General features: G+C 41.0%; 1 protein-coding gene across 4 annotated transcripts; it reads left to right on the forward strand.

Moving 5' to 3' along the window:
- The first annotated feature begins 3,530 nt into the window (after positions 1-3,530).
- On the forward strand, positions 3,531-24,655 carry cplane1 (ciliogenesis and planar polarity effector 1). Of its 4 annotated transcripts, none has more exons than XM_017307892.1 (50): positions 3,531-3,678; positions 3,891-4,002; positions 4,098-4,233; positions 4,311-4,430; positions 4,903-5,135; positions 5,251-5,354; positions 5,441-5,597; positions 5,700-5,803; positions 5,940-6,122; positions 6,475-6,724; positions 6,822-7,022; positions 7,130-7,884; positions 8,000-8,190; positions 8,264-8,344; positions 8,433-8,597; positions 9,351-9,515; positions 9,587-9,818; positions 9,915-10,051; positions 10,147-10,364; positions 10,679-10,843; positions 11,082-11,223; positions 11,299-11,408; positions 11,490-11,639; positions 11,735-11,846; positions 12,097-12,400; positions 12,480-13,538; positions 14,150-14,283; positions 14,370-14,455; positions 14,545-14,594; positions 15,033-15,261; positions 15,351-15,665; positions 15,763-16,413; positions 16,507-16,670; positions 16,737-16,815; positions 16,902-16,971; positions 17,502-17,636; positions 17,813-17,881; positions 17,971-18,041; positions 18,118-18,343; positions 19,025-19,290; positions 19,421-19,520; positions 19,644-19,814; positions 20,055-20,097; positions 20,179-20,310; positions 20,385-21,171; positions 21,321-21,530; positions 22,936-22,991; positions 23,067-23,234; positions 23,706-23,839; positions 24,183-24,655. In XM_017307892.1, the coding sequence occupies exons 2-50, from the start codon at positions 3,922-3,924 to the stop codon at positions 24,353-24,355; spliced, it is 10,074 nt and encodes a 3,357-aa protein (XP_017163381.1). In that variant the 5' UTR covers positions 3,531-3,678; positions 3,891-3,921; the 3' UTR covers positions 24,356-24,655. The 4 variants fall into 4 exon arrangements, with proteins under 4 accessions (XP_017163381.1, XP_017163379.1, XP_017163380.1 ...); XM_017307890.1 differs by having other exon boundaries at positions 20,385-21,133; positions 21,196-21,530; XM_017307891.1 differs by having other exon boundaries at positions 19,028-19,290; positions 20,385-21,163; positions 21,226-21,530.
- The last annotated feature ends 83 nt before the right edge of the window (positions 24,656-24,738 follow it).

Consider the following 24,738-nt stretch of genomic DNA (forward strand, 5'->3'; position numbering starts at 1 on the left):
TAATAATAATAATAATAATAATAATAAAATACCTCTGTTCATAAAATACATTTTTAAAATATGATACAAAACGCTAATAAAACGTCAATAGACGATTTACAATGAGTTTGACTCTACTTTAAGTAATGCAAAGGTTTATTGTGCTTTTATAAGCCTTTTGCTATTTTTTTGTTTACATATTTCTAGCTAAATAATATTTCTCTTAGGGACAAGAAAAGTATGAACAATGGCTAAAGTATGCTAAAAAATTTTTTTTTACAGATGCCAAATAAAAATATATGTCCTCACAAAACAAATCAGTTAGTAGGCTAGATGGCAATGATGCTTCCTGGAGGGAAGGGTTGGTTTTTAGTGTTAACACTTTATGTTACTATATGTGAACAGTGTTGGTTAATTGTTTGTCCTTTCTTTGACTGTGCACAGACTTGGTGCCCTTGGAAAGATTCATTACATTTTCCCAAATCAATTTAGATCCTTTAATGTATAGTTTGCTGACTATAAAGAACACTAGATTTAACAATTTTTTCCCCTTTGATAGACCTCTGCTCTTTACCAAAAAATGTTGAATATTCAGTCATTATTTCATGACCTTAATCAAGCAGACTTGGGTGTTTCACCAGGACAGTGATCCTAAGCATACCAGGAAGGCCACTTCTGATTGGCTGAAAAAAATCCATTATAGCTAATCTGAAAAAAGGAGTGGACCACTTATGTCAGTTGTTGCTGTCAAATGTATCACAGTCATATATAGGGTAGCGGTAGTTTGGATAACTTTTTACCATGATAAATTAAACCATCACTTCACAACTGTTATTTTTACTTCCTCAAATTATCAGATTAACACTTTATTACCATGTCAAAAACACAGTGATATACATCAAAACACAGAAAATAGTTGTTGTTTTTTTTTTTACATGGAGCCCAACACCTGGAGGGCACTTATTGGAGTGGGAACAGGTGAGACTGATTAAATGATGAGAAAAAGCTGTAAAGCAGCAAAAACTGAGGAAATTCAGTGGAGAACTGGAAAACATACATGGGCCAAAAGAGCATCAGATGAAAAACTATACTGGACATGACTAAACCAAATTAACATGAAAAAAAAAGATTAAATGGAGACAAAGGAATTCAGGAACATGAGTTACAGGCAAAAAACATGTAAAAGAAATACAATGAACTACAGCAACCAGATAAACAAAGCAAAACTGCTGGCCTGGAGGTCATATCAGTCAGTTATCTCTGTTTTGCTTTGGGTTGGCTCTGGTTCTTGAGTGGTTACACTCAAAATCAATCCATTTATCAATTTAACAGCCTGATTTATTGTTTCTCTTAAGGACAACGGGACAATAATGCAGTCAAAGATGAATAGCAGACAATGGCTGACTACTCACTAAGCTTAAATCTTGTGAGATTCCCGTAGCATGCTGTAAATGTAATGACACCACAGCATGATATATCTGCATTGCAGAGAGGTTATTATACCCATGTCTTAATCTGTGGGTCTCTAAACTCATAATGGGCTTTTCATGTGGAGAAATATGTATTACTGCATAAAACCTATATGAGTGAAATAATGGCTGCGTTCCAGTTACATGCTTTAGCTTTAGGGACCTGATGTCATTTATGGCTGGTACATGCCGACTCAATGTTACGGTCTCCTGTCTCACTGCAACACATGATTAGAATGGAGTCATTATTAACGTCATTAGCAACAACTGAGCCATTATGATAAGTCTAAACATCTTAACTGTTTCTCCCTAAGCCAACTGCAGTGCACGCTCCTCTTAAGAAAAACAGCCAAACATTTCACTGTTAGATGTTTTCAATTATTTTGCTTGAAAGAGAGATTAGTGCACTGGGGACTTGTGTTGATACTCTCATATATGTTATTTTAGCAGAAGGGAAAAAATATTTAAATGAGCATTGTAAAAGCTGATTATTGTCTCCATCCACCAAAGAAAGTAAGTTATAATGTGCCAGAAACCTTTCTTAATGTCTCAAACAAATTTTTCTTGATTTTGCAGACTCGTTAATTTTCACAGTGCTGAAATAGTTGTATGACACTGTTGGAATTTTTTTTTCCAACAAGAAAAAGTTAGTTTAAACTCTGATATACCTGGTAAATTTATCTTCTGTAACTTTTCAACATTCTTTAACCAGAAAAGTGAAGAACACTAGAAAAAAAGGGTTTGTCTTTGCCACAAAGTCTTTTCCTCTGCATTTGACAGTTTGAAGAATTTTCCCCCCAAAAAACTACGATATAAATGCAACCATACTGGGTACAAATCAAACCCTTCAAAAACACCAGTTTGTTATCTTCAAAGACAAGACGCCTGCACACACTCCAAAGATCTGAGATTTACTGCAGACAGACTCTGACCCGCTGTTGCCGAGGAATACTGAACTGTCTCTTGACAGCTCCCCAAGTGTCATTTTTCAGTATGAATGAGGTCTGCAGATGGCAAATGGGGTTACCATGCCAACTGATGTTCTCACACTGACGTATTGAATAGGGAGGATGAAGACGAGGGATTGCTCTCAAATTAATTACAAGTTGTTAAATTGCAAGTAAGAGGAGTCTACTTTTAGTGTGCTAAAGAAACACTAGGCAATCATAACGCTGATGTTTCTCTACTTAAACAGATAATTTATGAGATATATGTAACCTATCCAATATTTGAGGAATCCCCTATTTGCTAAACAGTCTGGATTAAAGACACATTTCCAAATACACTGGTTAAAATTAGTGACAAACATCTCTATTGTGAGTTGCTAGCTTTTGTTACGGCGGTGTCATCATGCCCTCACATGGTATCAAACTCTCCCTCTTTAGATCTTCTTCATCGGAGCAGAATAAACCTGCAAGTGACATAAATTAAGAGCTCCATCTGCAGATGACAAGATGAGGCAAATGAACCAATTAAGTTTGGGCAAAGTCCCCACTTCCACCTACTGCCAGTGGCAGCCATCATCTCCATCATGATGAAACTGAGGCACTGCAGGGGCTATTAAATACCAGCAGTGGGTCTGAAGGCAGACCTAATAACTCTCTTTAACAAGCCAACAATAGACCTTATTGCTGTAGGATACACACAACTTGAAGCTTATTAATTAAAATATTTCCGTTTAGTGCTTTCTCAAATTCAGATTGCTGACAGGACTGAGAGTTCCTTGTGAAAAAAAATCTCCTTGATCAAACAAATCTGCAGTAGCTAAAAGATAAAATACACAAAGGTTGTGATGCTGGTATCTGCATTTAAAAGTCTTCTATTTTCGCCAGGATTTGAAAATAATTGCTGTGGTAGTATGCCGCCATCTGCTGGCAAAAAAGGAATGCAATGCTTTAGGAAAATTGGTGTGAAATCAAAGGAAGAAAACACAATAAAACACAAAGAAAACATAGAAGTGGTACTTCTAATAAAAAGTTTAAAATCAATACTTTAAACAGTCTTTTTTAGCTGGTCCTGCCTCCTCCTGTTGTTTCCCCCTGGGCACCAGCTACATCCGGTTGCGTTTCTACGGTAACGGGCCGTAGCTTCCTTCCCACAGGATCATGGGAAACCATTCTAGTTTACGGTGTGGAGGGATTTTCGAAAGATTTCAGCTTTATCTACGTTATTTCTTGAGATGCCATTGGAACATAGGATGCTCACAAGCCGTTTCATATGGGTTTAGTCGGTGAGTATACCTGCTTTGGTTAAAAATAATAACGCTCTAATTTACTGCCTCCGCTGACCATCAACACATTTGGCTAGGTAGCTAACATGAACGGTTAAGTCTGGTTTGTTCGGCTCTTTGTTTAAACTAACAACGCAAACAATAACTCCTCGACGTACTTAAATGCATATTGATTTTATTAATCAATGACTTATTGGTTTACTCTTTCTCAGTCTTTTCTGAAAGAGTCATTAGGAAAAAGAGATGGAGCTGAAGTTGGAGGTTGTTTTGTCGTCTAGCATCAAACGGAAGAAACCATGGCCGCGATTCTGCTGGCTTGGACAGGTGATGCGTGTTTTCCGTTGAGAATAAATAAAAGATTTTCCAAAAAATTAAAAAGAATTTAGCAAATAACATGACCTTGGGACTTTTCTCCTCAGGAAAAGGAGTCTGTTTTCCTGTTAGATGACAAACGGATCAGTGAAATCAACATGATGTCTGGTCGTACCAAGAAAAAGATGCCCAAACTACATCCTTTGCTCAGCAGTGTGGTGAAAATGACTTCGTCTCACAATGGTAAGTTTAGTCTGATCATGCAGAGAAACTCCAATACTACTGATTCTAATCATTCGTTGCTGTTATCCTTTTATCAGGGATGTGGCTGTGTGGACTTTTGGTGTCAGGAGAATTGTTTTTGTGGAACAGAGATAAAGATTTACTGAAGACTGCAACAGCAGTGCCAGAAGTAGTTCAGATAATCAACTCTGCTCAAGGTTGGTGCTGCCTAAGACCCTCATATTTAGCCAGAGAGGTGAAATTAAACCAGAAAAGACTATTGGATGTCAAAAAATTAAATTAGTTGTTACTGGAATTGATCATTCTTGTAATAACGACCTGCAATATATAGTAAGATATATAGCGCCTTGGAAAATAAATCACACTCCTAGAGCTTTTCCAAGTGTTTTCACTTAACTATTGCAATTTGCTGTACGGGGTCTAATTTGAGGGCATTACAATTAACAGGGGAGAATATAAATTAACCATTCCTTTCATAGTTTTATTTCTAAATCAGTTTCTGAAACATGTAGTGTTTTCCGTCTACTTGCGGAAAAGATCATCGGGTAAATGCTTTTGCGAGGTCCATCATTTTTTAGGTCGGCATCTCATTTACTTAATTTTACAATATTTTTTGTACTTAATAAACTTAATAATTAATTCATGGTGAACTTGTTTTTGTTTTCACAGGAAACTCTCCAAAGTTGTGTCTTCAGGTGTCATGCGATGGGACGAGGGTTCTTCTGGCTGTCATTACTGGGCAGGTGTTCCTGTGGGAGTGCACAGAGGGGAGGGATTTTCCGGGCCTGCGAGATGGCGCCGTCAAAGGGCGGTGGGCTCATTTACTGCCGCTTGAAGAAACCATTTTGCCATCTTCAAATGATAAAGAAGCATCCCAGCACATCATCTTTGTAAAGACAGAGGTCCACACTGAGAATTAAATACATCTATGTCTTATTTTGCACCATGATTCAATTTTGATGCCCCACTCTTATCTTGTATTGCCCTTACACTTTGTGTGGTATTCATTTGTTCTAGATTATGGATGATATTTGCTTATCGGCATTTGTTTTCACCTCTGGGAAGCAGCTTGTTGTCACTATTCTAAAAATTCAGTGGAGCCAAGGTCGTATGAGGGTGGGGTGAGTAAACAGTGATATCATTAAAGTGATATACCAGATTTTCATTTATGATTTAATGAAAGAAAGGAGCACGTTTCTCTTTGCAGTTCGGTTGGTTACAGCATACGGTGGGCTAGTAAGACATACCCCATGTCTCATCTGTGCCCACCCTGCCAGCCAGTGAAGTCCAGAGGGGCCTTGGTGCCAGCGTTCTCTCCAGATGGACGCCTGTTGGCCATCGTACTGAACCAGAGGAAGCCAAAGGTTGAAACCAGGCCTTTCTAATACATTTCTGACTTAAGAGCTCTTCTACCTACTAATGAGAGCAACTCCAAAAAAATATGTATGTTGTGTTTTTGAATCCAGGACACACAGGTTCTTTTTGTGAGCACACAGAATTTTGTTTCAATCTCAACTGACCTGGGAGGATGTGGAAGTAAGAAGCTGGATATCCCATCAAAATACGTCAGGTCAGCATGTGGAATTTTGCAATAGAATAACTTATGCAAAATTTAACTATCTGCCATCCATCATACCTAGACTGTTATTTTTTTAAGTTTGTGTCACAAGTTTACAACGTGTTTGTGTTTTGCATGAACCTGTCAGATCCTACTGGGTCAGCAGTGTCAGCTGGTCAGCAGAAGGCCTTTTCTTTGCCTGCGTCTTGAAAAGGGGCTCCCTGCTGGTGTTGGCTCGCCTAGGCGGGCTTCTCACCCTGACGAGTTCTGGTTGCAATGTGGATTTTGGTCCTGCGCACTTCCTGCCCCTGCATCCGCTGGTCACTTACCGGTAGATTTAAATTTGAAGCTATTAAGTTTTTTTTTTTTTTACTTGTTATTAAACAACAAACTAAAATGCATTTATTTGAGCCCCACATAATTACTGTACAACTGTTCAGTCACAGTTAAATGATACCTTGCTTTTAATCTGAAAAGTGTTATATACCTTATGTATTTATGGATATACATATTATTGGCTGACATTCATGCAACACATTTCAGATTTTTACTTGTAAAATGAAAAAGAAAAAATATCTTTAATTTTCCTTTAGTATTTTCTATCTCTTATCAGCTACAGTATTTTGATGTACAGTGAGGAATGAATGTGTAAAGTTTACCATGACTGTGCTTCTTCCTTACAGACCACCGCTGTCTGCAGAGAACAGAGAAGCTTCTCTTTCCAGCTCCAGCTTGTCTGTGCGTGATCTCCTGAGGCAGCGGTTTTCCGTCACCTGGCATCCGCGGCTTCCATATCTCATTGTGTCCGACGGCTACATGGCCACAGTTATGAAGGTGCAGGACAAACATTCGCCTGGCCTGTTCCTGAAGGCACTTCTAAAAGAAACCTACGCAGATCTTGAGAAAACCAGCTGCAAATTAGAAAAATCCCAGGTAGTTATGGGTGAAGATTTCCTATAGCTAAGGTGTCTTTTTTTTTTTTTTTAATATGTCCTTGACTTACTTTCACCATTTGTATCTCTGTTTGCAGGGTCATGTGAAGGTTTGGCTAGAGTCTGTGTCTTGGTTTAATTCAGACTGCAGCTTTGAGGAGGTCAGTGCTGCTGCTACATGTCAGCCCAAAGCGTCAGACTCCACTAATTCAGCAGCAACGGATCCAACCAGGCTGCCGCTTTTCCTGCAGGACCAGCAGATGCTGGGTGGCACCAAGGAGCTTCTTGAGAACATGCAGGTATTATGATTTAAATTTTGCAGACAACATAGGATATTTGATTCTATGGAAGAAGGTTGATTTTGTTAAGGTAGATGTTTTAAAGGACCTGTTTTGTCGTTTTCTAGGCTCTCTTTGAAGAAGACTCTGATTTAGAAGGACTTCCTGCTGGTTCTCATAGGCAGGAGGGAGGCCGTTTGGAGTACGCCTCCATGTTTGACACCCTCCATGCTGTGGACACTCACAGTGAATTTGGAGTCCATTCAAATCACAAGAGACAACCAGAGAAGAAGACTCGTCTGCACTCTGAGCTGGGGAAAATTCAAAGGAAGCTTCTCACTGCTTGGGCTTTTGCCATGTCAATAGGAGATGCAGTTGAACACAGAGTTGCTCTTCTGAAGCATACGCTTTGCTGCGTGGTTTGGTTTGCCGCACTGCTCCACTTGGTGCCCCCAAGAGAAAAAAATAGCCCTGCTTTTGGACGGTTGCTCCACCTCGTAAAAGCTCTCCTGTCGTTCCTTTATTGGGACGGCTCTTCCTCGGGTGGACAGCACTGCTTGGGGCTGATGGTGGAGTTCAGTGAACGGATAGTGCGTCTTCTGCTGACCCCTCAGCCCGACGTCCGTCTGACTGGCCACTCCCTTGTATCGTCTCAAAGTTTGTCCAGAATGATGCAGATCTTACGCCTGATCTCAGATTCTCTTGACCACACTTACAGCTTAGAGCAGAAAGCTTACTGGTCTTCTGAGGAGGAGTTTGTATCGTCTCAGCCGCATCTGTGGTGTTCAGATGTCCACCATGTTTCTCTGCTGCAGGATGTGAATGCAGACCCATCTGCCTTTGAACATCAGGCGTTACCAGTTCCTCAGCGGCCTTCGAGCAGGTACGCACGGCTTATGCTGTTGAGTTGGCTCTCAAATATCGGATAAAAGATTATTTGAGTTCATGACTGTCTCAAAAAGCTGACAGCCACTGTTATTTAAAATGTTTCTGGACAGATTGCTGGGAGTATGGCAGCTTGTGTATGATGTAGCTCAGCAGTATGCAGAGGAGCTGAAGAGGTTTAAAGACTGTGATGGCTTGGAAGAAGAGGAGCAAAAGCTGTCTGTCATCACATCCCAGATCCAGACCGCTCTGCAGGCAACTGGAGAAAATCTGGAAGAGGGTCGATCACTGCTGAGTTACCAAGGTAACTTGCGTGGAAGGTTAACATTTTGTAAATGTTGACGTTAATATTTAAATGTACTTTATTATTCTTTTAGGTGAGCACCTTTTCCTCTGCGGCTTGTACTCTCAAAGTATCCAGATGTTACGGTTACAGATCTGTCAAGAGGCCAGCAAAGGTAAGGACTATAGCTTCGTTTTTAGGATTAACCATTTATTCGACAAAGCCATTTTAAGTTCAAATGATTTCATGATTCTTTCTCTTAGGCGGCAACCGTAGTGTCTTCCAGGAGACGCGCCTTTGTCTGGCGCTCCTGTATAGTCTGTTATCTCAGTACCAGCTCAGGGAAGCCCAGGAGTTCGGGGACCACATGGCTCAAATGATTTTGCTCAGAGATGGAAGCCGGACTGACAACATCAGTTGCATTTCAGGTCAGATCTAAATAAAAGTAGCTTCATAGTCTTAGGCCTCGCACACATGCAGCCGGGTCTTTTTTAAAAACAAAAATCTCCGCCATGTTGTTCAAAAAAATAATACCGTAAATCCAGGATTTGTTTCAGAAAAGTTTTCATCCTCATGAACATGCACAAATACGTCACTGAATGTTGTTTTAAATATGACAAACACATAGGGTGCAGTGTAGCACATAGATAAAACCTATATCAGCCAATCAGATTGCTTCAAAACAACCACAACTTTTTGTGGTAGTTTCGTGGTGCCAGGAGGTTCCTTTGTGTGGACATGTATATATATATACATATATAAAGAAGAATATAAAGTTAATAAAAACAAGGCAAGGGCGATTGAGAATCATGTCAAATGTGGATATACCGGCGCACTATTTGTTGCAGAATGTGTGTGTGGGACGCTAACTCTCCATTTTCCCATGTACACATGGAGACTCATGTAAACACAGAGTCTCCACTTTGGTAGGAGTTTTTACAAATAATTGCTTTTAGTGACATTAAACAACGTTTTCGTGCGCATGAAAGGCTAAAAAACAAAAATTTATTTGTTTTTCCAGACATCTGGCTGTGTAGATTATGCCTAAATGTGTATTCTGTCCACACTGAAGACACCATAAAATTGTTTTTTTCTAGTTATACTGTGATACTGTGTGAAAGAAGTCTAAGTTAGAGGAAAATAAACTTTATTTTTCTTTCCTTGGCTTTGCGCTGCAACAGATCCTCTTCCTTGCCCCTGGTTGCCGATTGATCTTCCCAATGATGCTGCGTGTGCAGTAATTCAGGCCCTCGGACGATTCATGGCCGCTTACTTCACCAACCAGCCGCTCTTCATTCTGCCTGCTCATAATGTGGCAGTCCTCCCTCCTCTACACCTACCCCTCGGTGTGTTTCTGAAAGTTTCAGTAGATTCTTTATGAATGCTGCGACATGGTGACACCTTGATTCTTCTTCAGCCTCGAGTATCGGCCGTTTGGTGTCCCTTTGCCAAGAAGAAGTGGCTAAAGCAGTTCGACAGCAACACCTGTCGGAGGTTTGGACGGTGAACTATGCTCAGGACTTGCTTTTGCTGGGGGGTCTCCTGCCTGAGGCTGTGTGGCTGGCGTCTCATCTGGGCGACTGGAAAACTGCAGTGACTCTAAGCCTGGCCTACACCAATTACTGCGCAAAACATTTTGACTTTACTTTGTAAGTTTAAAAGCACCAAATGCGCAAATAATGAACCGTGTGGATGAAATGATCATATTTCTGTTAGAAAACATTCAGTTTTTGACTTTGTGACAGGATCAGAAGGAGAGATTTTCTCCTGCCAGCAGAGTTGCAGCCAGAAAGCATTTTTCAAGCTGAGCTGCGGGGTCTTCTTGGCAGCAAAACCGATTTGCGAGAGAGGACTGATAAAGATGGGAATGACAGCTTTACAGGTTGGAAAAAAAACAATTATTAGATAAAAGAGCTCTGTAAGCTGTAAGGCTGAACGTTTATAGCTTACATTGGTATTTTTTCCACATTTTCTAAGATCCGATGGAAGGAGAAGACTGGGAGGTTTTACAAGCTTCTGCGCATGAGATTCTGAAAGCTTCAGCCATGGCTGGAGTGAATGTCATGTCATTTCCTTTGTCGACCTTGCTGGACAAGGTTAAAGACATGTGCTTGTTAATGCCTTCATTGGTACCTGATGAAGTGTACCTACCTTCGCCACCTCTGTATTGCCCGCAGCCTTCTCCAAACACACAGGTACAGTACTGAAAATATCTAGTTTTATTTTTAGTTGGTTGACAGTGTTCAAAATTCAAACTCAAATATTCATACGCTGTGAGCTTTTCTCATGTCACACCCACGTTTTATTGTATGACAGCAATGTAAGAAAATGCTCAATTGTGAAGTGAAAGTAAAATGATAAATCTTCTGGTCTTCTGTTGATCTATCACTTTGTGTCCTTAAAAAAAGTTCCAACTTGTGGTTGTAATGGGAGAAGTTGTGAAAAAGCACAAGGAGTTTAGAGGGTCTAATCATGTAACAAGGTTAGACATTGGATGTTTTATTTTCAGGACCAAATGGGTGCAATGGGGCCATTTGCTGAACTTGTTTGCCGCCACAAAGTCTCCGGAGTTCTCCAAAGATTACTGTTGCTTCTGAGATCTGCCCATTGTTGCCGTCCTGCTGCACGATGGTACATCAATCGCCTGCGGCGTGCTAGACACATCCTGCACAAGGTGAGTCTCTAAAAGCTTTAGTTTATTGTTATGTGGTTAAAAAAAGGCTTTAAGTAGTTCTCAATTTCATTTTTTCCCTTTATTTTCTCTTGAGATAAATAAGGAGGTTGATTAGTTGCTTATTCTTCACAGTCTTTTAACTCGTTAAGATAAAAAAAAAAATCCTAAATATTGACAGAAGCCAATTTTTAATGTTTTTGATGTATTCAATTGCTAAAATATCTGGCATTGTCTGCAGATCAAAAAGAAGTATTCCTACCCATCAGCTGCTCAGGAGGAGAAAACTTTACCTGAGGGACTAATGAAGTTGATTAGCCGTCCTGGATTCTTCAGTCGGGATTCTAATAAAAAACTGGACCCTGATACTATCCAAACCATCAGTAATACAGCTACATTGAAGCGAATAGAATGAGAATAGCGTAATATCATCTTAATCATTATTTATTTTCCACAAGTTTGTTTCAGAGAACTATGCGCTTTATGCTGGATGCTTCATGTCAGAGATCAGCTCTCCCTTCACTGCAGGAAGTATCAGGCTACCAGACAACGTGACGGAGGGGAAGCGGTATTACAACAATGTCACCTATAGAACGTACTTGTTAGATTTGTCCTTACTGCTGAAGGAATGTGTACGCTTGTCTTTTAGATCTCAGACGATTCACTAGGAAATTCAGCCAATGTTGCCGCTCTTCACTGGGCTTGTCGTCTTCTGCCTTTCACTCACTTCCTCAGTGAAGAGGAGGTCCTTCAGGACGTAATGCTCAGTCTTCTGTCTGAGCTACCTCCTGTCTCCTTGGTAATGTGTTCTCATTCTGTTATACTTTTAAGAGCAAAAAAAGGACTTATTTTGAGTTAGAATTTTTTTTTATCCTTGGTTCTTCTTGTCTGTAGGTGGCAGACATGCTGGTTCAAGCCTTTCCACAGGAGGAAGAGTCGGTCAGGGTGTCTTTAAGAGAGAAGTATAAGTTACTGCTGAAGAGACTTGGCCACTGCAAACTTCTTGGTAAAAATGCTTCCTTAAAAGGCTGTGGGCAGGTTTTAAATGATGAATAAATCTAACTAGCTGTTGCTCTCAGACATAAACCTTGCTTATCTGACGAAAGCATTTATTTTGTAATTCAAAGTCGGGAATTTAAAAGCATATTGGGGCAACGTGAAAGGTTAACTATAACTAAATGATGTTTGTGTTGCAGCCACGCATGAAATTGGGGCCATATGATCCCCCCTTTTTTATGTTTCCTTTTATTTTCCAGGAGAAGACGGGGAAGAGTCGATGATGAGTTTTATTCAAGACAGAAAAAGACACAGAAGGAAACATTTGGCGCGATTGCAGAGGCACTTGGCCCGGCCTGTTCTCCATCTGTGGGAGAAAGTAGAGGAACAGAAGGACAGAGGGGGACGAAATGACACGGCCACGTCAGGGCAGCTGTCCCTGGGGACAACTGTGGGCACCAGGACCGCGACCGAGCTTAATCAGCCAGTGCTCAGCGGTGCAGACACAGCAGAGGATACATCTGAGACCATCTCAACCCAACAGCACCGTGCAGCCGTGAGCAGGTAGGAGAAGTGAAGAAGACAGAATCGCTGCTGTTATCTGTTTTTTGTTGGTTTTCTTATTTTTACTTTGACTTTGTAGGAGCAAGAAAGATGGACAGAAGATGACATCTAAGACAGACAGTGTCCTTAAAGAAAACACCAATACAAGTGGAGAGAGAGAAAAGGAGCAGCTTATTTTGCCGGCGGTCGGCTCCTGGGAGTTTGAGCTGGAAGACGAGGAGTATCTAAATTTCCTGGAGCTTTTCCTTGGCTACGTCCTAGAGAAGGAAGCTGCTGATGGGATGGATTGTGGCGATGAGATCCCTTTGCTCAAAGGCTTCTGCTCTCAGCTACGGGAGAAGGAGTTGCACTCTCTGACATTCGATGTAGTCTCAAGTATACATCGTCGTCAAAGAGGCGGGCACCATCTGGAGAGGAAGCACTTGGGGAAGCCCCTGTCGGTGTTCAGAGCAGGCTGTTGCTACAAACCTGTGAAACAAGACGTGATGCCTGACCCACAGACTTCTTCCGTTTGGAGTGAAGCTCCCGTTTTCAGGAGCAGCCTTTCTGTCAGGCGGAGAACCGAGAAGCAGAGAGGTTTGTTCGGCCACCGGCAACAAAACGTCTCTTCAGCAAGACTGAAGGAAGCCAGTGTCAGCTCTGATACCAGCTTTGTCCAGAATGCCTTCACCACGGATAACCCCTCCCCCGGCTTCTCGTCGTCTGTTGAGGCTGTGACTGACTTACAGCAGGGCCTGGATCCGGAGTTAGAGGCCCGGTTTCCAGAGCTGGGCAGGCTGCTGGAGTGGATGGTGCGCTGGGCCGATAGAAGGATACTGTTGGGGCATCATGGCAACAAGAAGAAAGACATGGCAGACGAACAAAATGAAGGAGTTGTGATTCGTGTAAAAACCGCAGCACCTGCTATCCTTACCTCGTTAAGTTTGTTGGAGCACAGGCATGCTGCTCAACCCCAAACTGACCACTACACCTCCTACAGCCAAGTTCCTGAAATGCAATGGGCTGTTCCCCCTGTGCCGCATTCGGGCGTTGAACGGAAGACGGAGAGAGAGAGCAGCGTTGATACTGGTTACCGTGGATCCACCAACACTCCCATCACCGGTCCGGATCATAATCTGCAGCGAGGAGAGGCTACCCCGTGAGTACGACATGTTAGCAAACCAGTCCTGACGTGGCACTGGGCTATTTAGATGCAGAATATTGGTTCCTTGATCAAATCTGGCTACAAAATTGGCTATGTGTGTCTTGTGCAGCTGTTTTTTTATTATTATTATTTCTAGATTTAAAACATTTGGGAAATAAAATATATACCAGCACTGAATATGATTTTAATCAGGTTTCATCCTTTTGGCTGACAACCTTTTTCCGCAACAAGATTAATCGACTGCATTGCATTTATTTGTATCTGTATCCCAGTTGTGCCACATTTTACTTTGTGAAAAAACTGTAAAGCATTATAAAATATAAAACTTTTATGACACAAAGCATTATCTATGAAAGCCACATTTTGTGGTTTTAACAATTCCATAGAGCAAAGTTTTTCATTGCTCCAAAACACAAGAGAACAATAAAATCAAGTACTTACTACTACCTATAGTAATATTTACCACTTTTATTTCAGTATCAACACATAATTTAGCAACTAGTACATCTCTAATAAAAATGTATGCTGTTTGTTTTTTGTATTTAGCAAAACGGCATCTCCTGATTTTTGCAGGATCTATCCTCTGTTGTTTCTTTTTTCACCAGCTCTGTCTCAGACGAAAGAGAGGAGCCGATGTTTCCGGCTGATGAGGTTCAGTTGAGCTTTGATTCTCGGCAGAGAGAGCCACATTCCCCACAGCAGGCCTTTGATGACTTGGATGTTGCACCTGAAAGAGAAGGTTTGTCAAAACACGAGACAATAAAATAGCCGTGTAGTTTTTATCATCCACTGGAAATATTTATTAGAGTGCCCGTAAATTTGCAGACAGAAGCGGAAACGGCAAGAGCGTCGAAGTGTTACTTTCTGATTCCGTTCAGGATACCTCTAAAGACGTCTGCTCACCTGAAATGGTGATTATTACTTGTTAATATTGGTCATATTTATTTTTCACTTTGTTAATACAACAGAGATCATTGTGGTATTTTTTTTCTCTTTTCAGAGTTTAAAGCTTGAAGACCTCGACTACTCAGTGTCTGGTTCATCGCCCCAGTAAGTTTCAAATGCAATTTTACTTGGTGCATTCAAGTCTGGAAAAGGACTGAATTTAACTCAAACATTTTTGAGTATGGGTTTTAAAAAAAGGAGAAGAAATGGAGCATGATCATTTTTCTATTCCAGGCTCTATTCATTTTCTTTTGGTGTATTTGATCTTGTTTAAATGTATTCTTCCTTCCTTGCTGATTGTTGATTTGAATTTGTAATGTGGCAAAGTCTCAGCAACTTGCATATTGTCAAATATTACTTTAGTCTACAAATTAGTTTATACCCACATTTTCTACAGTGGCAATTGCAAAGAGGACAATAAAACACAAACTTTGATGACGCTTTTCCAATTTATAGATAAAAGAAATGGACAGACATTGTAAACCTGCTGGAACTGAGTCATCATTTTTGTTGTTGTGCTTTTTTTTTTTTTTTTCCCCACAGATGTCCTCCCATTAACTCAGAACCTGCTCCTTCAGCCATCCACCCTAAACCACCTCCTCCTGCAGAATCTTCTGATTTGGGTGGCGTTCTGCTCCCCAACCCTGCTGCTGATCAGCCACAAATCTCCCCAGCTGGAGCGCCCCCTGCTGATGCCGCAACATCTACTCTGCCTTTGATATCTTCCACAATGAGACAGCGTCTGGGTGAAGACTTATTCAGATTAGTTCAGGTAACGAAAGGTTGAACTGAAGATAAGACGTGGGACTAAATAAATGAAGTAAAATCTCTATACTGAAGGCGCCCGTTCTGTTTTTGCAGCACATCAACTACATGAGTCTGAACGAGGTTCTAGGAGCTACGTTTTCCAGTCTCCAGATGGCCCAGCAGAACTCCTTACAGCTTAATATGAATTTATCTTCTGCTGCCAGAATAAACCCTGAGCCAAATGCTTTTCCAGTTCAAACTTCTTCCACCGCTGCGCCTCAGACACAGACCTGTGTGCTAAAACCAGAATCTAATGAACCACAGCTGAATCAGATCGGGTCATATCATTTTGCAGCCCAGCCTGTCCCGAAGGGAACAGGACTCGGACTGCATCACATCAACCAAAGCCAACTCACCAGAACCGATAGTGTAGGTGTAGCTTTTTAGGTATTCTGGAGATTGTACATTCTGGGTTTTTGTCTCTGACTCCAAGCTGCACTCACACACTCGTTGTTTTGGTTTTCAGGAGATTCAGCCCCTCTCTGTTCAGGCAGAGTCGCCACAAACTCAGCAAAGAGGGAAGAGGAGACTGATCCCATCTTCAGACGGTCTCCTGGCCACTTCTGATAGGAGTCAACCTGTTCAACACCAGCCGTATGACAGCAGTGTACACACTGGCTCTGCTGCACAGATGTCGGGTCTGAAGTTACTTAAACTCCATCACATTGCCATGGCAGGGTACAGTGCCCGACACTATGCCGCTCAACATGCACGGGCTCCTCACACGGCAAACCTTAAGTCCAATCAGCCCAAAGCCACACACTATGATCAATCCACTTGGAAAAAGAAAGGTGGAGAGCTAAGAAATGGGTTCTCTGTTCAAACTAAGCATCTCCTGTTTAATCCTGCGCACGCTCCAGCTCCGAGGAGCTCTCACCCGCTGACGGGGCCGACAGGACAGTTCTTCGCTCAAGCGTTCCCGCTACATCCTGCTGCTTTTCCGACTCAAAAACCTGCACCGATGCAGGGCCTTCGTCTGCTGCAGTTACGGGATGCTCCGCCTAGCAGGTTTAGCTTCCCTAAACTAATTACAGCAGCAATTCCTGCTGTTATTTCAACTCCAGTGACTGAAGTTTCGATAATTAAGCTTTTACACATTGAGTCTGGACCCAAAATGGTGAGCAGTTCCAATGTTCTTCAAAGCTTTAAGATTGATCAGAACCAAACTTTGTATACCCAAGTGTTTTATGCATATCTATCATGGCTACAGATGGCACCCCAGAATATTCCTTCAAAACAAAAGGCTCGTCTTACCATGGAGTTGACAACAACGAAAAAACTGAGACAGGATCAGATGCAGATACCAAGACCGGATCACTCTGATGAAGGCATTAGAAATCTAACCAGCACCCCCTGCTTGAGTTCAACTAAAAGGTAATCAAATATAAGCTTTTATAGCTGTTTGCTTTCTTTTACTCTTTTTGCATTTTTACTCTACAGGCAGAAGAGAAGAGAGGAAAAGCGAATTAACATAGAAGTCTCATTCCGTCCAAATGACTCCATCATCCCAACAAAAGAGGTAGAAGGATAACAATAACTTGAGCAGAATGTAGAAATACAAATGGCAGCTATGCATACACTATCTTTGTCTCAATATAACTTTAGGCAACACAAATCAATGAAAGTGAAGATGCTACAGTAGCTGAAGAGATCAGACCTGCACAGGATGTGACAGGTGATCACACAACAAAGAACACTTTTCTGCTTAAACTAATACCTTGGTGCCCATTTCCAGTGCCGTTAAACCACCTGTCTGGATATTTGTTCATCTATTTTCCTTTAATCTTGATGTTCTTCCTTCTAGCCTGTTAGTCCTCCTTCCATTTGTCCATCTGTTTGTCCATCCATCCTTCCAACCAGTCTCTGATTTTTGCATGTTCCATATTTACAACCTGACCACTATAAAAAAAATATCTGCCTTAGATTCTTGAGAAACGTTTCTATTTATACTGAAAAAAAACACACAAAAAAACAAACTAAAGACTCTAGAAATTGAAATCTGGAGCAGTATAGATTTTATGTGTAGAGACTCTACATCTGCATATTTAGTTAAGAAAAAGAAAAAGGTTTACCATACATTTTTACAAACTGAACTTAAATACACGTGAACCGAATTTTCTTGTTTCTTGTGTCAAAGTTCTCAGTCATCTGAGAACTTTGTTTTCTGTTTTAAATCTTATTTATTTTCTGGTCCTGTAATCCCAGGCTCCGCAGACCATTTGCTGACCGGTCAGAGATTATTAGACAAGGTTTTCTCCACTTCTGCCGAGCTCCATGCCTTTGCTTCCACAAGTAAACGCCCTCCGGAGTGTCACGATGCTTTCACCAACACAGAGCCAGGTGATTTGCAGATATGACATGGACATTTATTGTAATCAAGTTCCTACTGATTCAGAAATACCAAAAGTTAAGCTAAGTTAAGTTAGATTTAGTATATTTTGCTAGAAACAATTCAAAATGCAAAATTGTTTAGACTACAATTTATCAATATAACGGATGTAAACTTGTTCTTTCAGCTGTTGCTCCCACACTTGAGAACAAATCTATTTCTGTCCAGACGTCTACAATGACTGGCAGCCCAAAGAGTAAGCTAATGTGGGATGTTGCACAACTTTAATGTTTTTTAGTGGATAGAATTAAAAATTCGGCTTACGTGAGTGTTTTTTCAAACTAGTGCAAAGTCCATGCAATTTCCCAGAAGCTCCTGTTCAAGTGGAGAACCAGCAGAAATCAGAGACGTTTCTGGTAAGAGTCCTCTCAAACAATGCATGTATACAAAAGGCTGTAAATTTCACACTTTTTTGTTGTTGTTATTTGTCAGGGTCTTGGTAGACGCCAGTTCATAAGTGTCTTGGATCTGGAAGATGTGAGGCAGTCTGAAGATTTGCCGCCATGTCCTGGCTCAGAAGCAGCAGATGTTTCTTCTTCACCAACTTCTGCTCAGCTCCATGTTCTTGCCACCACTGTCATCAACTCAGCTGCTGAAGCTGAGGCACGATCCTCAGTTCCAGTCGCAAACAATCTTCAGGAACCCAGATCTACCAGAGGTTTCTTGCAAACAACACTCATATCCCTGAACATTTTGTCACATTGCAACCACAAACGTCTTTGTAATTTACTGGGATTTTCAGCAGTAGAACAACACAAAATAGCGTGTAATCCTGAAGCTATGTGCTTTTCAAAATTCTTTTTTGAGAAAAATGTGGTGTACTTTGCCCCCTTTACTCTAAATAGATTTTCTTTAGCATGAAAAGGACAGCTGATCTGGCTTAAAGGGGATTATGAAAGGTGCTAAGCAATATTCCATAGAAAGTACTTCAAGTAAAACTTTTCAAGAGTGCAGAGGACTTGAGATTGGGCGGAGGTTCACTTTCCAGCCTAGCATTTGTCCTAAACATACAGTCAGCGGCACATTTGAAAGGTTTGTATCAAAGCCTTTTTATGCGTTCGAATGATCCAAAGTTCAGAGTTAAATCCAATTAAGTCTGTACATTAGCAAAGATTTAAATTTTCTAATACGTTTTTCCCTTCTGCTCCACAATTATAGGCTACTTTGTGTTGTTAATCTATCAGATAAAATGCCAATAAAGTGCTCTAAAATTTGTGGTTGTAAAATTACAGGATCTGCTCAATGGACAAACACTTTTTGTTTATCTATCCAATGTGTCTTAAAACCGAGTTTCTTTCTCTTTTATCTGCTTTTTTCTCACAAAAATCCGATACCGGAGAAGTCCTTGAGGTGTCTCTTTCATTCAGTCCCTCCGAGCCCGCTAGAGCTGCAGAGAGAATCACCTTACAAGATGAAGCGTTGGAGGATTCATCCGCATCTGAAATCTGTCGAGCCATAAAGGCGCAGAGCCTCGTCCCTGACGGAGCTCCTGCAGCGCCTGCCACAGCCTGGTTCTCCTCCCGCCTGTCAGAGATGGACTCTCAGTTGGCCGCTTTACAGAACATTGCAGATAATCTTGAGATGGACTTTACCAATTCAAGAATGGTACATAAGAATGTTTTGTAGAAGCTGCCTAGATTTTTTTTCTTAAACATGTATAAATTGGCTTGCATAGGCTGCTTTCGTTTTGTGAAACTGTCCGCTTAATTGTTCCATCTCTTTTTCCTGTGTGCAGCTGGTAAAAGCAATTGAAAAGCTCTCCTCAGGCCAGGAGTCTGATCCAAAAGCCACCGCGGGAGTAAAAAAAAGCGTCAGACTCTCTGTTCCACTCAAAGGTTGGATCAGAATCTGTTTACTTGTAATATAAGTTACTGCTCCGTCCCTTATTCAGTTTACATTATTGCGATTTTAAAATAAATTTTGCAAATCTATAAAGCTTTTATTATTATTCCCAACAGCTCTGGATCTAGATCCTTTACGAGCATCGAAGGAATGTGATGAGGCCAAAGAACAGGAGGCGGAACATGTGCTTCATGACAACTCTGGGAGTTCTGCAATAAAACCGTCGCGTCACTATTCAGCCTCTCCTTTCAGTCAGAGTAGTGGTCCACCCTCTCTTCAAGCTCCAGGTTGAAATGCAGCTTATTTAAATGTCTTTGTTGTCTTCGCTGATGCACTTGTGTTACTCCATTAGTCTCATCAGATGGATTTGGGGAAAACTGATGGTTGTTTTTAACCTTGATCTGTCAAGATGACAAGTTGTGGTGTTGGGTCTTTTTAGTAACATGAGACTTTATGGTTTTAATGCAATTATGTGTTGTTAGAGGGATCTGTTTAAAAAAAGTAACTCTGTAATCTTTCATCCACAGGAAAAAAAGAGCACTTCTATGAAACCTACGACTTATCTAATGAGTAAGTTTATCTAGACCTGGAGTCTTAAACCACATAAAACATCCTTTTTTTAAATGGTGTTTTGTATTTCTCAATATGTAGAGAGGCAGATGGAAATCTGAGTCAGACTGGGTTATCCGACACTATGGAAATCTTAGACGGCTTGGTCAAGGAAGGCTACTTATCGCCCTCTGACTGGGATTTGGAGCGCTCTCAGACTTCACATAAGAACAGGTACAAATATTTACATGTTTTGTACTATTTTAAATGGGGATACTCACCCATCTGACAAATAATATGGCCCTCAGGAGGCAAGACCAGAGGGAAGATAGCTGGACATTAGAGAAAAGGTTGCTTCCTGAGGAGGAGATGAAGGACCAGAGGGAAGATAGTTGGACATTAGAGAAAAGGATGCTTCCTGAGGAGGAGAGGAAGGAGCTGGAAGGAGCCGTTGGGAGGCAGGACCTGAGGGAACATACCTGGATCTTAGAGAAAAGGATGCTTCCTGAGGAGGACAGGAAGGACCAGAGTGAACATACCTGGACATTACAGAAAAGGTCACTTCCTACAGATGACAGGAAGGAACTGGAAGGTGCTGTCAGTAGGCAGGCCCAGAGGGAACATAGGAGGGCATTGCAGAAACGGTCGCTTCCTACAGAGGACAGGAAGAAACTGGAAGGTGACATCAGAAGGCAGCACCAGAGGGAACATAGGAGGGCTTTACAGAAAAGGTCGCTTCCTACAGAAGAGAGGAAGGAACTGCAAGGAGCCATCGGTAGGCAGGACCAGAGGGAACATAGCTTGGCATTACAGAAAAGGTCGCTTCCTACAGAGAAGAGGAAGGAACTAGGAGGAGCCGTCAGGAGGCAGGACCAGAGGGAACATAGCTGGGCATTACAGAAAAGGTCGCTTCCTACAGAGGAGAGGAAGGAACTGCAAGGAGCCGTCATGAGGCAGGACCAGAGGAAACATAGCTGGGCATTACAGAAAAAGATGCTTCCTACGCAGGAAAGGAAGGAGCTGGAAGGAGCTGTCAGGAGGCAGGACCAGCGGGAACATAGCTGGACATTACAGAAAAAGACGCATCCTGCAGAGGAGAGGAAGGAACTNAGCGGGAACATAGCTGGACATTACAGAAAAAGACGCATCCTGCAGAGGAGAGGAAGGAACTAGGAGGAGCCGTCAGGAGGCAGGACAAGAGGGAATATAGCTGGGCATTACAGAAAAATACGCTACCTGCGGAGGAGAGGAAGGAACTGGGAGGAGCCGTCAGTAGGCAGGACCAGAGGGAACATAGCTGGGCATTACAGAAAAAGATGCTTCCTACGGAGGAGAGGAAGGAGCTAAGGATTTGGATGAGACGGAAACAAAGGGAAAGACTGACTGCTTATAAAAAGCACAGACAGAGCCTGAGGGACAGGGAGCGTAAACCATTCTGTGGCTCTTCAGCAGAGGTGGGAGATGTTTGCCTTTGTTTCTGGATGTGATATTAGGCCTGTCACAATAGAAAATTTTGCTGAGCCATTAATTGTCTAAAAAATTATTGCGATAAACGATAATATTGTTTCAAGACCTTTTGACATTGATTTTATGGAAATGACTAATAATGCATGCTATTTCCTGCCATAGATGGATACACTTTATTCTCAAACGAACACATAACACTGGAACTGATAAACTAAATAAACAAAACAACCAAAAATAAAATGGATTCGGAGTCTCCATTAACAAAAAACGTACTTGAATAAAAACTAAACAACATAAAGCCAAAGTGGAAATAAATACTGCATTCAACCAAGAGTGCAGAGTCTGTATACTATATTGCCCTTCAGTAATCACTAGATTTAGATAGAGAAGATGGGCACATTAGACTACCTAATGCAATAGTTCACATTACACAACTTTTTGCCCCTATTTTCCCCTTTTGACAATCGTAGAACGTTATCCGATCCAAGATTGTCGCTGGTGATTTCGTAACCGATCATCCTGCAGTGTATGGTGTGTTAAGGTAGATCGTCGTGGCAGCTCCGATCTAAATCAGGGGTTTTCCCCGACTGGGAGCTTAACGCAGCCTGTTGAATGTGACAGGTAGCCAATCAGAAAGCGCGAATTCTCCTCGATGCTTTCTGAGGGGAAATTACGGAGGGGAAGCCCAAACAGCTGAAACGGCGCAACCCGAAGTCCAGCGGACATTGGAGATGATATGTAGAAACAACATTAATATTTATTCAACATTTCGTGCAAAGAATATAGAAATGACAAGGAGAGRAGTTGGAGCCAAATTGCTACCGYAGTTGATAAACCCGTTAAGTTTTCAGCTGTTCTTCGTTAACGTGACATAAATAAGTTATAATGATTTTCATTCAGTCAGGACTTTGCGCTGACTTTACCCACATGTATCACAGGTAGATTGTAGTAAAACATTGATTAATGCCTGGTTTTAAAATTTGTTAACTGGACTTGTAGCCTTTATTTTGTGCCCATGTGGCTGGACACAAACCCCATCGAACCGTTATACCTAGGATTTCTGGGCTAATGGGTGGTCTCTCAGGTTTTGGAAATGGGCCGACAATCGGTCCGACAACTCGTGTAGTGTGCGCTGGACATTAGACTAAGGAAATGAGGACGGGAGGGTCAGTGGAGAGCACCGGAGCTGAGCCTTTTTTCATTCAATGTCATCAACAGAAAGAAATAAAGACGATAAAACCGATAATTAAAATGAGGTCGATAGGTTTAATTTATCGTGCGATTAATTGATTTATCGTTTATCGCGACAGGCCTATGTGATATTACAGTTTGCTTTGAGCAATACCGTTGTTGGCAATAACATCTGCATTACTACTCCCCAACTTTCCATAGCATTTTCCAAACAGAAATACAGCAAGCATTTGGGGTAGCAGAGAGGAAAAAGAAAAGTAGGTACCCATATACTTTGAGCCACATGAGAACATGCTTGCCTTTATAAATTGTACTGTCTAATTTCTTATTAGGTTAATGCTTCTTAATCAGTACTTTCGAAGAACAGAAGAGGCCTGCCATTTGGCCAATGACTTTCTCACTTCTCGTGTTGCCGGGTCAAGTTCCTCCCAGCCTTGTGAAGGTCCATTTCTCTACAGCCCCTGGTTGAGTTCGGATCCACCTATTGACCACCCTTTTAGGTATCCTGGGCTAAGAAATAAATCTAGCATATGAAATCTCAAAACAGTAATTAAGGTAGATTAATAACAAACCAGCTAAGAACAAAGATCCCAACCTTCCCGGAAGTGAACTAGATTTAGTAAAAAATTTTGAAAATTATCAAGAGAAAGTTTGTTAAACAAAAATTATACCATGAAAAGTGATATTTACCTGTTGAGTTCAAAGTTCATCAATCAATAAACATAATTGATGATTCCATGTTCCTGTAGTCTGCTTGCTTTTTAAGTGATGACTCTGGGGATGTGGCTGAGTAAATGAGTTAATAACTTTCTGCGCAGTTGGGAACAATAAATTGTTTTTATAGCATTGAACTTCCAGCCTGAGATAATGAGCTTTCAGGCACACCAACATATAAGATAAGAGTATCTTATTTTGTAGACAAGCTTGTTATGTAGTATGGTAATAAGTGTAGTATTTTCTTTTTCTTGCAGGCCTTTCAACATATCAGCCACTGATAAAAAAAGTTTCAAGTCTCAGACAGGAAGTTCCCCTTCTCAGTTATGTTATTCTGAAGACAGTGAATATTCGCATGATCTCTGCAGAAGACTGAGTCTTCATCGACCAGGTATCATTATCACCTGTTGTAATATGATACATACAGTGCTGTGATGGGATTTTGTTTCAAGGATGAAGGTGAGAACTAAAGACTCAAACTGTACATGGACCCAAGTGCACTGCTAGCTGTTATAGTGCATTATAGGATATGTGATATTGCACAGTATTAAACTTAGTGGTGGGCCGTTAACAATAAAAAAAAATGAAGTTAATCTGTAAGCTGGTTGGGGTCCACCATCCTTGACATAGCTGCTCTAAGGTGTCACACACATTTTCACAACATTGTCCATGTTTATTTTTCACTTACTTGCATAAAAATGACTGTACCTACATCATATGTTTTCTTGTTGCAGTACTTTCTTTGCCAGAGGACCAACTATCTCAGGTAACGAGGGGTGGTATGCTCAGCAACACCAGTCAGTCAGAGATGAACTGGCTGGATGATATCTCTGACAGCGCAGGAAGCAGCCTAAGCATAATAGACTGGGCTCTCATTAAAAGGATGGTGGATGAAGAACATGGTTAATGTTAAAAATAAGAATTATTATTATTATTTAAAAAAATAACTGTACAGTAAAATAGGTTGTAAGGTACCAGAAGTGCCTAATGGATACATTGTATAATCTGAAATATAAAATGGTAGATTTTTTCTTAAAACTTTTTTTAGTCTGACATTCGTTCCCGTTTATATTTGTAATGTCTTCAGGTGGTGTTTTATATTTCTATATTAATAGCCTTGTATTTTGTAGCCTCCTTGACTGCTTTAAACAGCTCCTTGTATTTTTCATTTTAAATCTGTGATTTAAATAAAGTACTTTAATAATAAGCCTTTTTAACAGAGTCCCATACTTTCATTTTTTATGTACAATTTAGTATCACATCAGTACATTATTACACAACAATGCAGCA

This window comes from Poecilia reticulata, linkage group LG12 (genome assembly GCF_000633615.1).
Source record: "Poecilia reticulata strain Guanapo linkage group LG12, Guppy_female_1.0+MT, whole genome shotgun sequence".
NCBI lineage: Eukaryota > Metazoa > Chordata > Actinopteri > Cyprinodontiformes > Poeciliidae > Poecilia > Poecilia reticulata.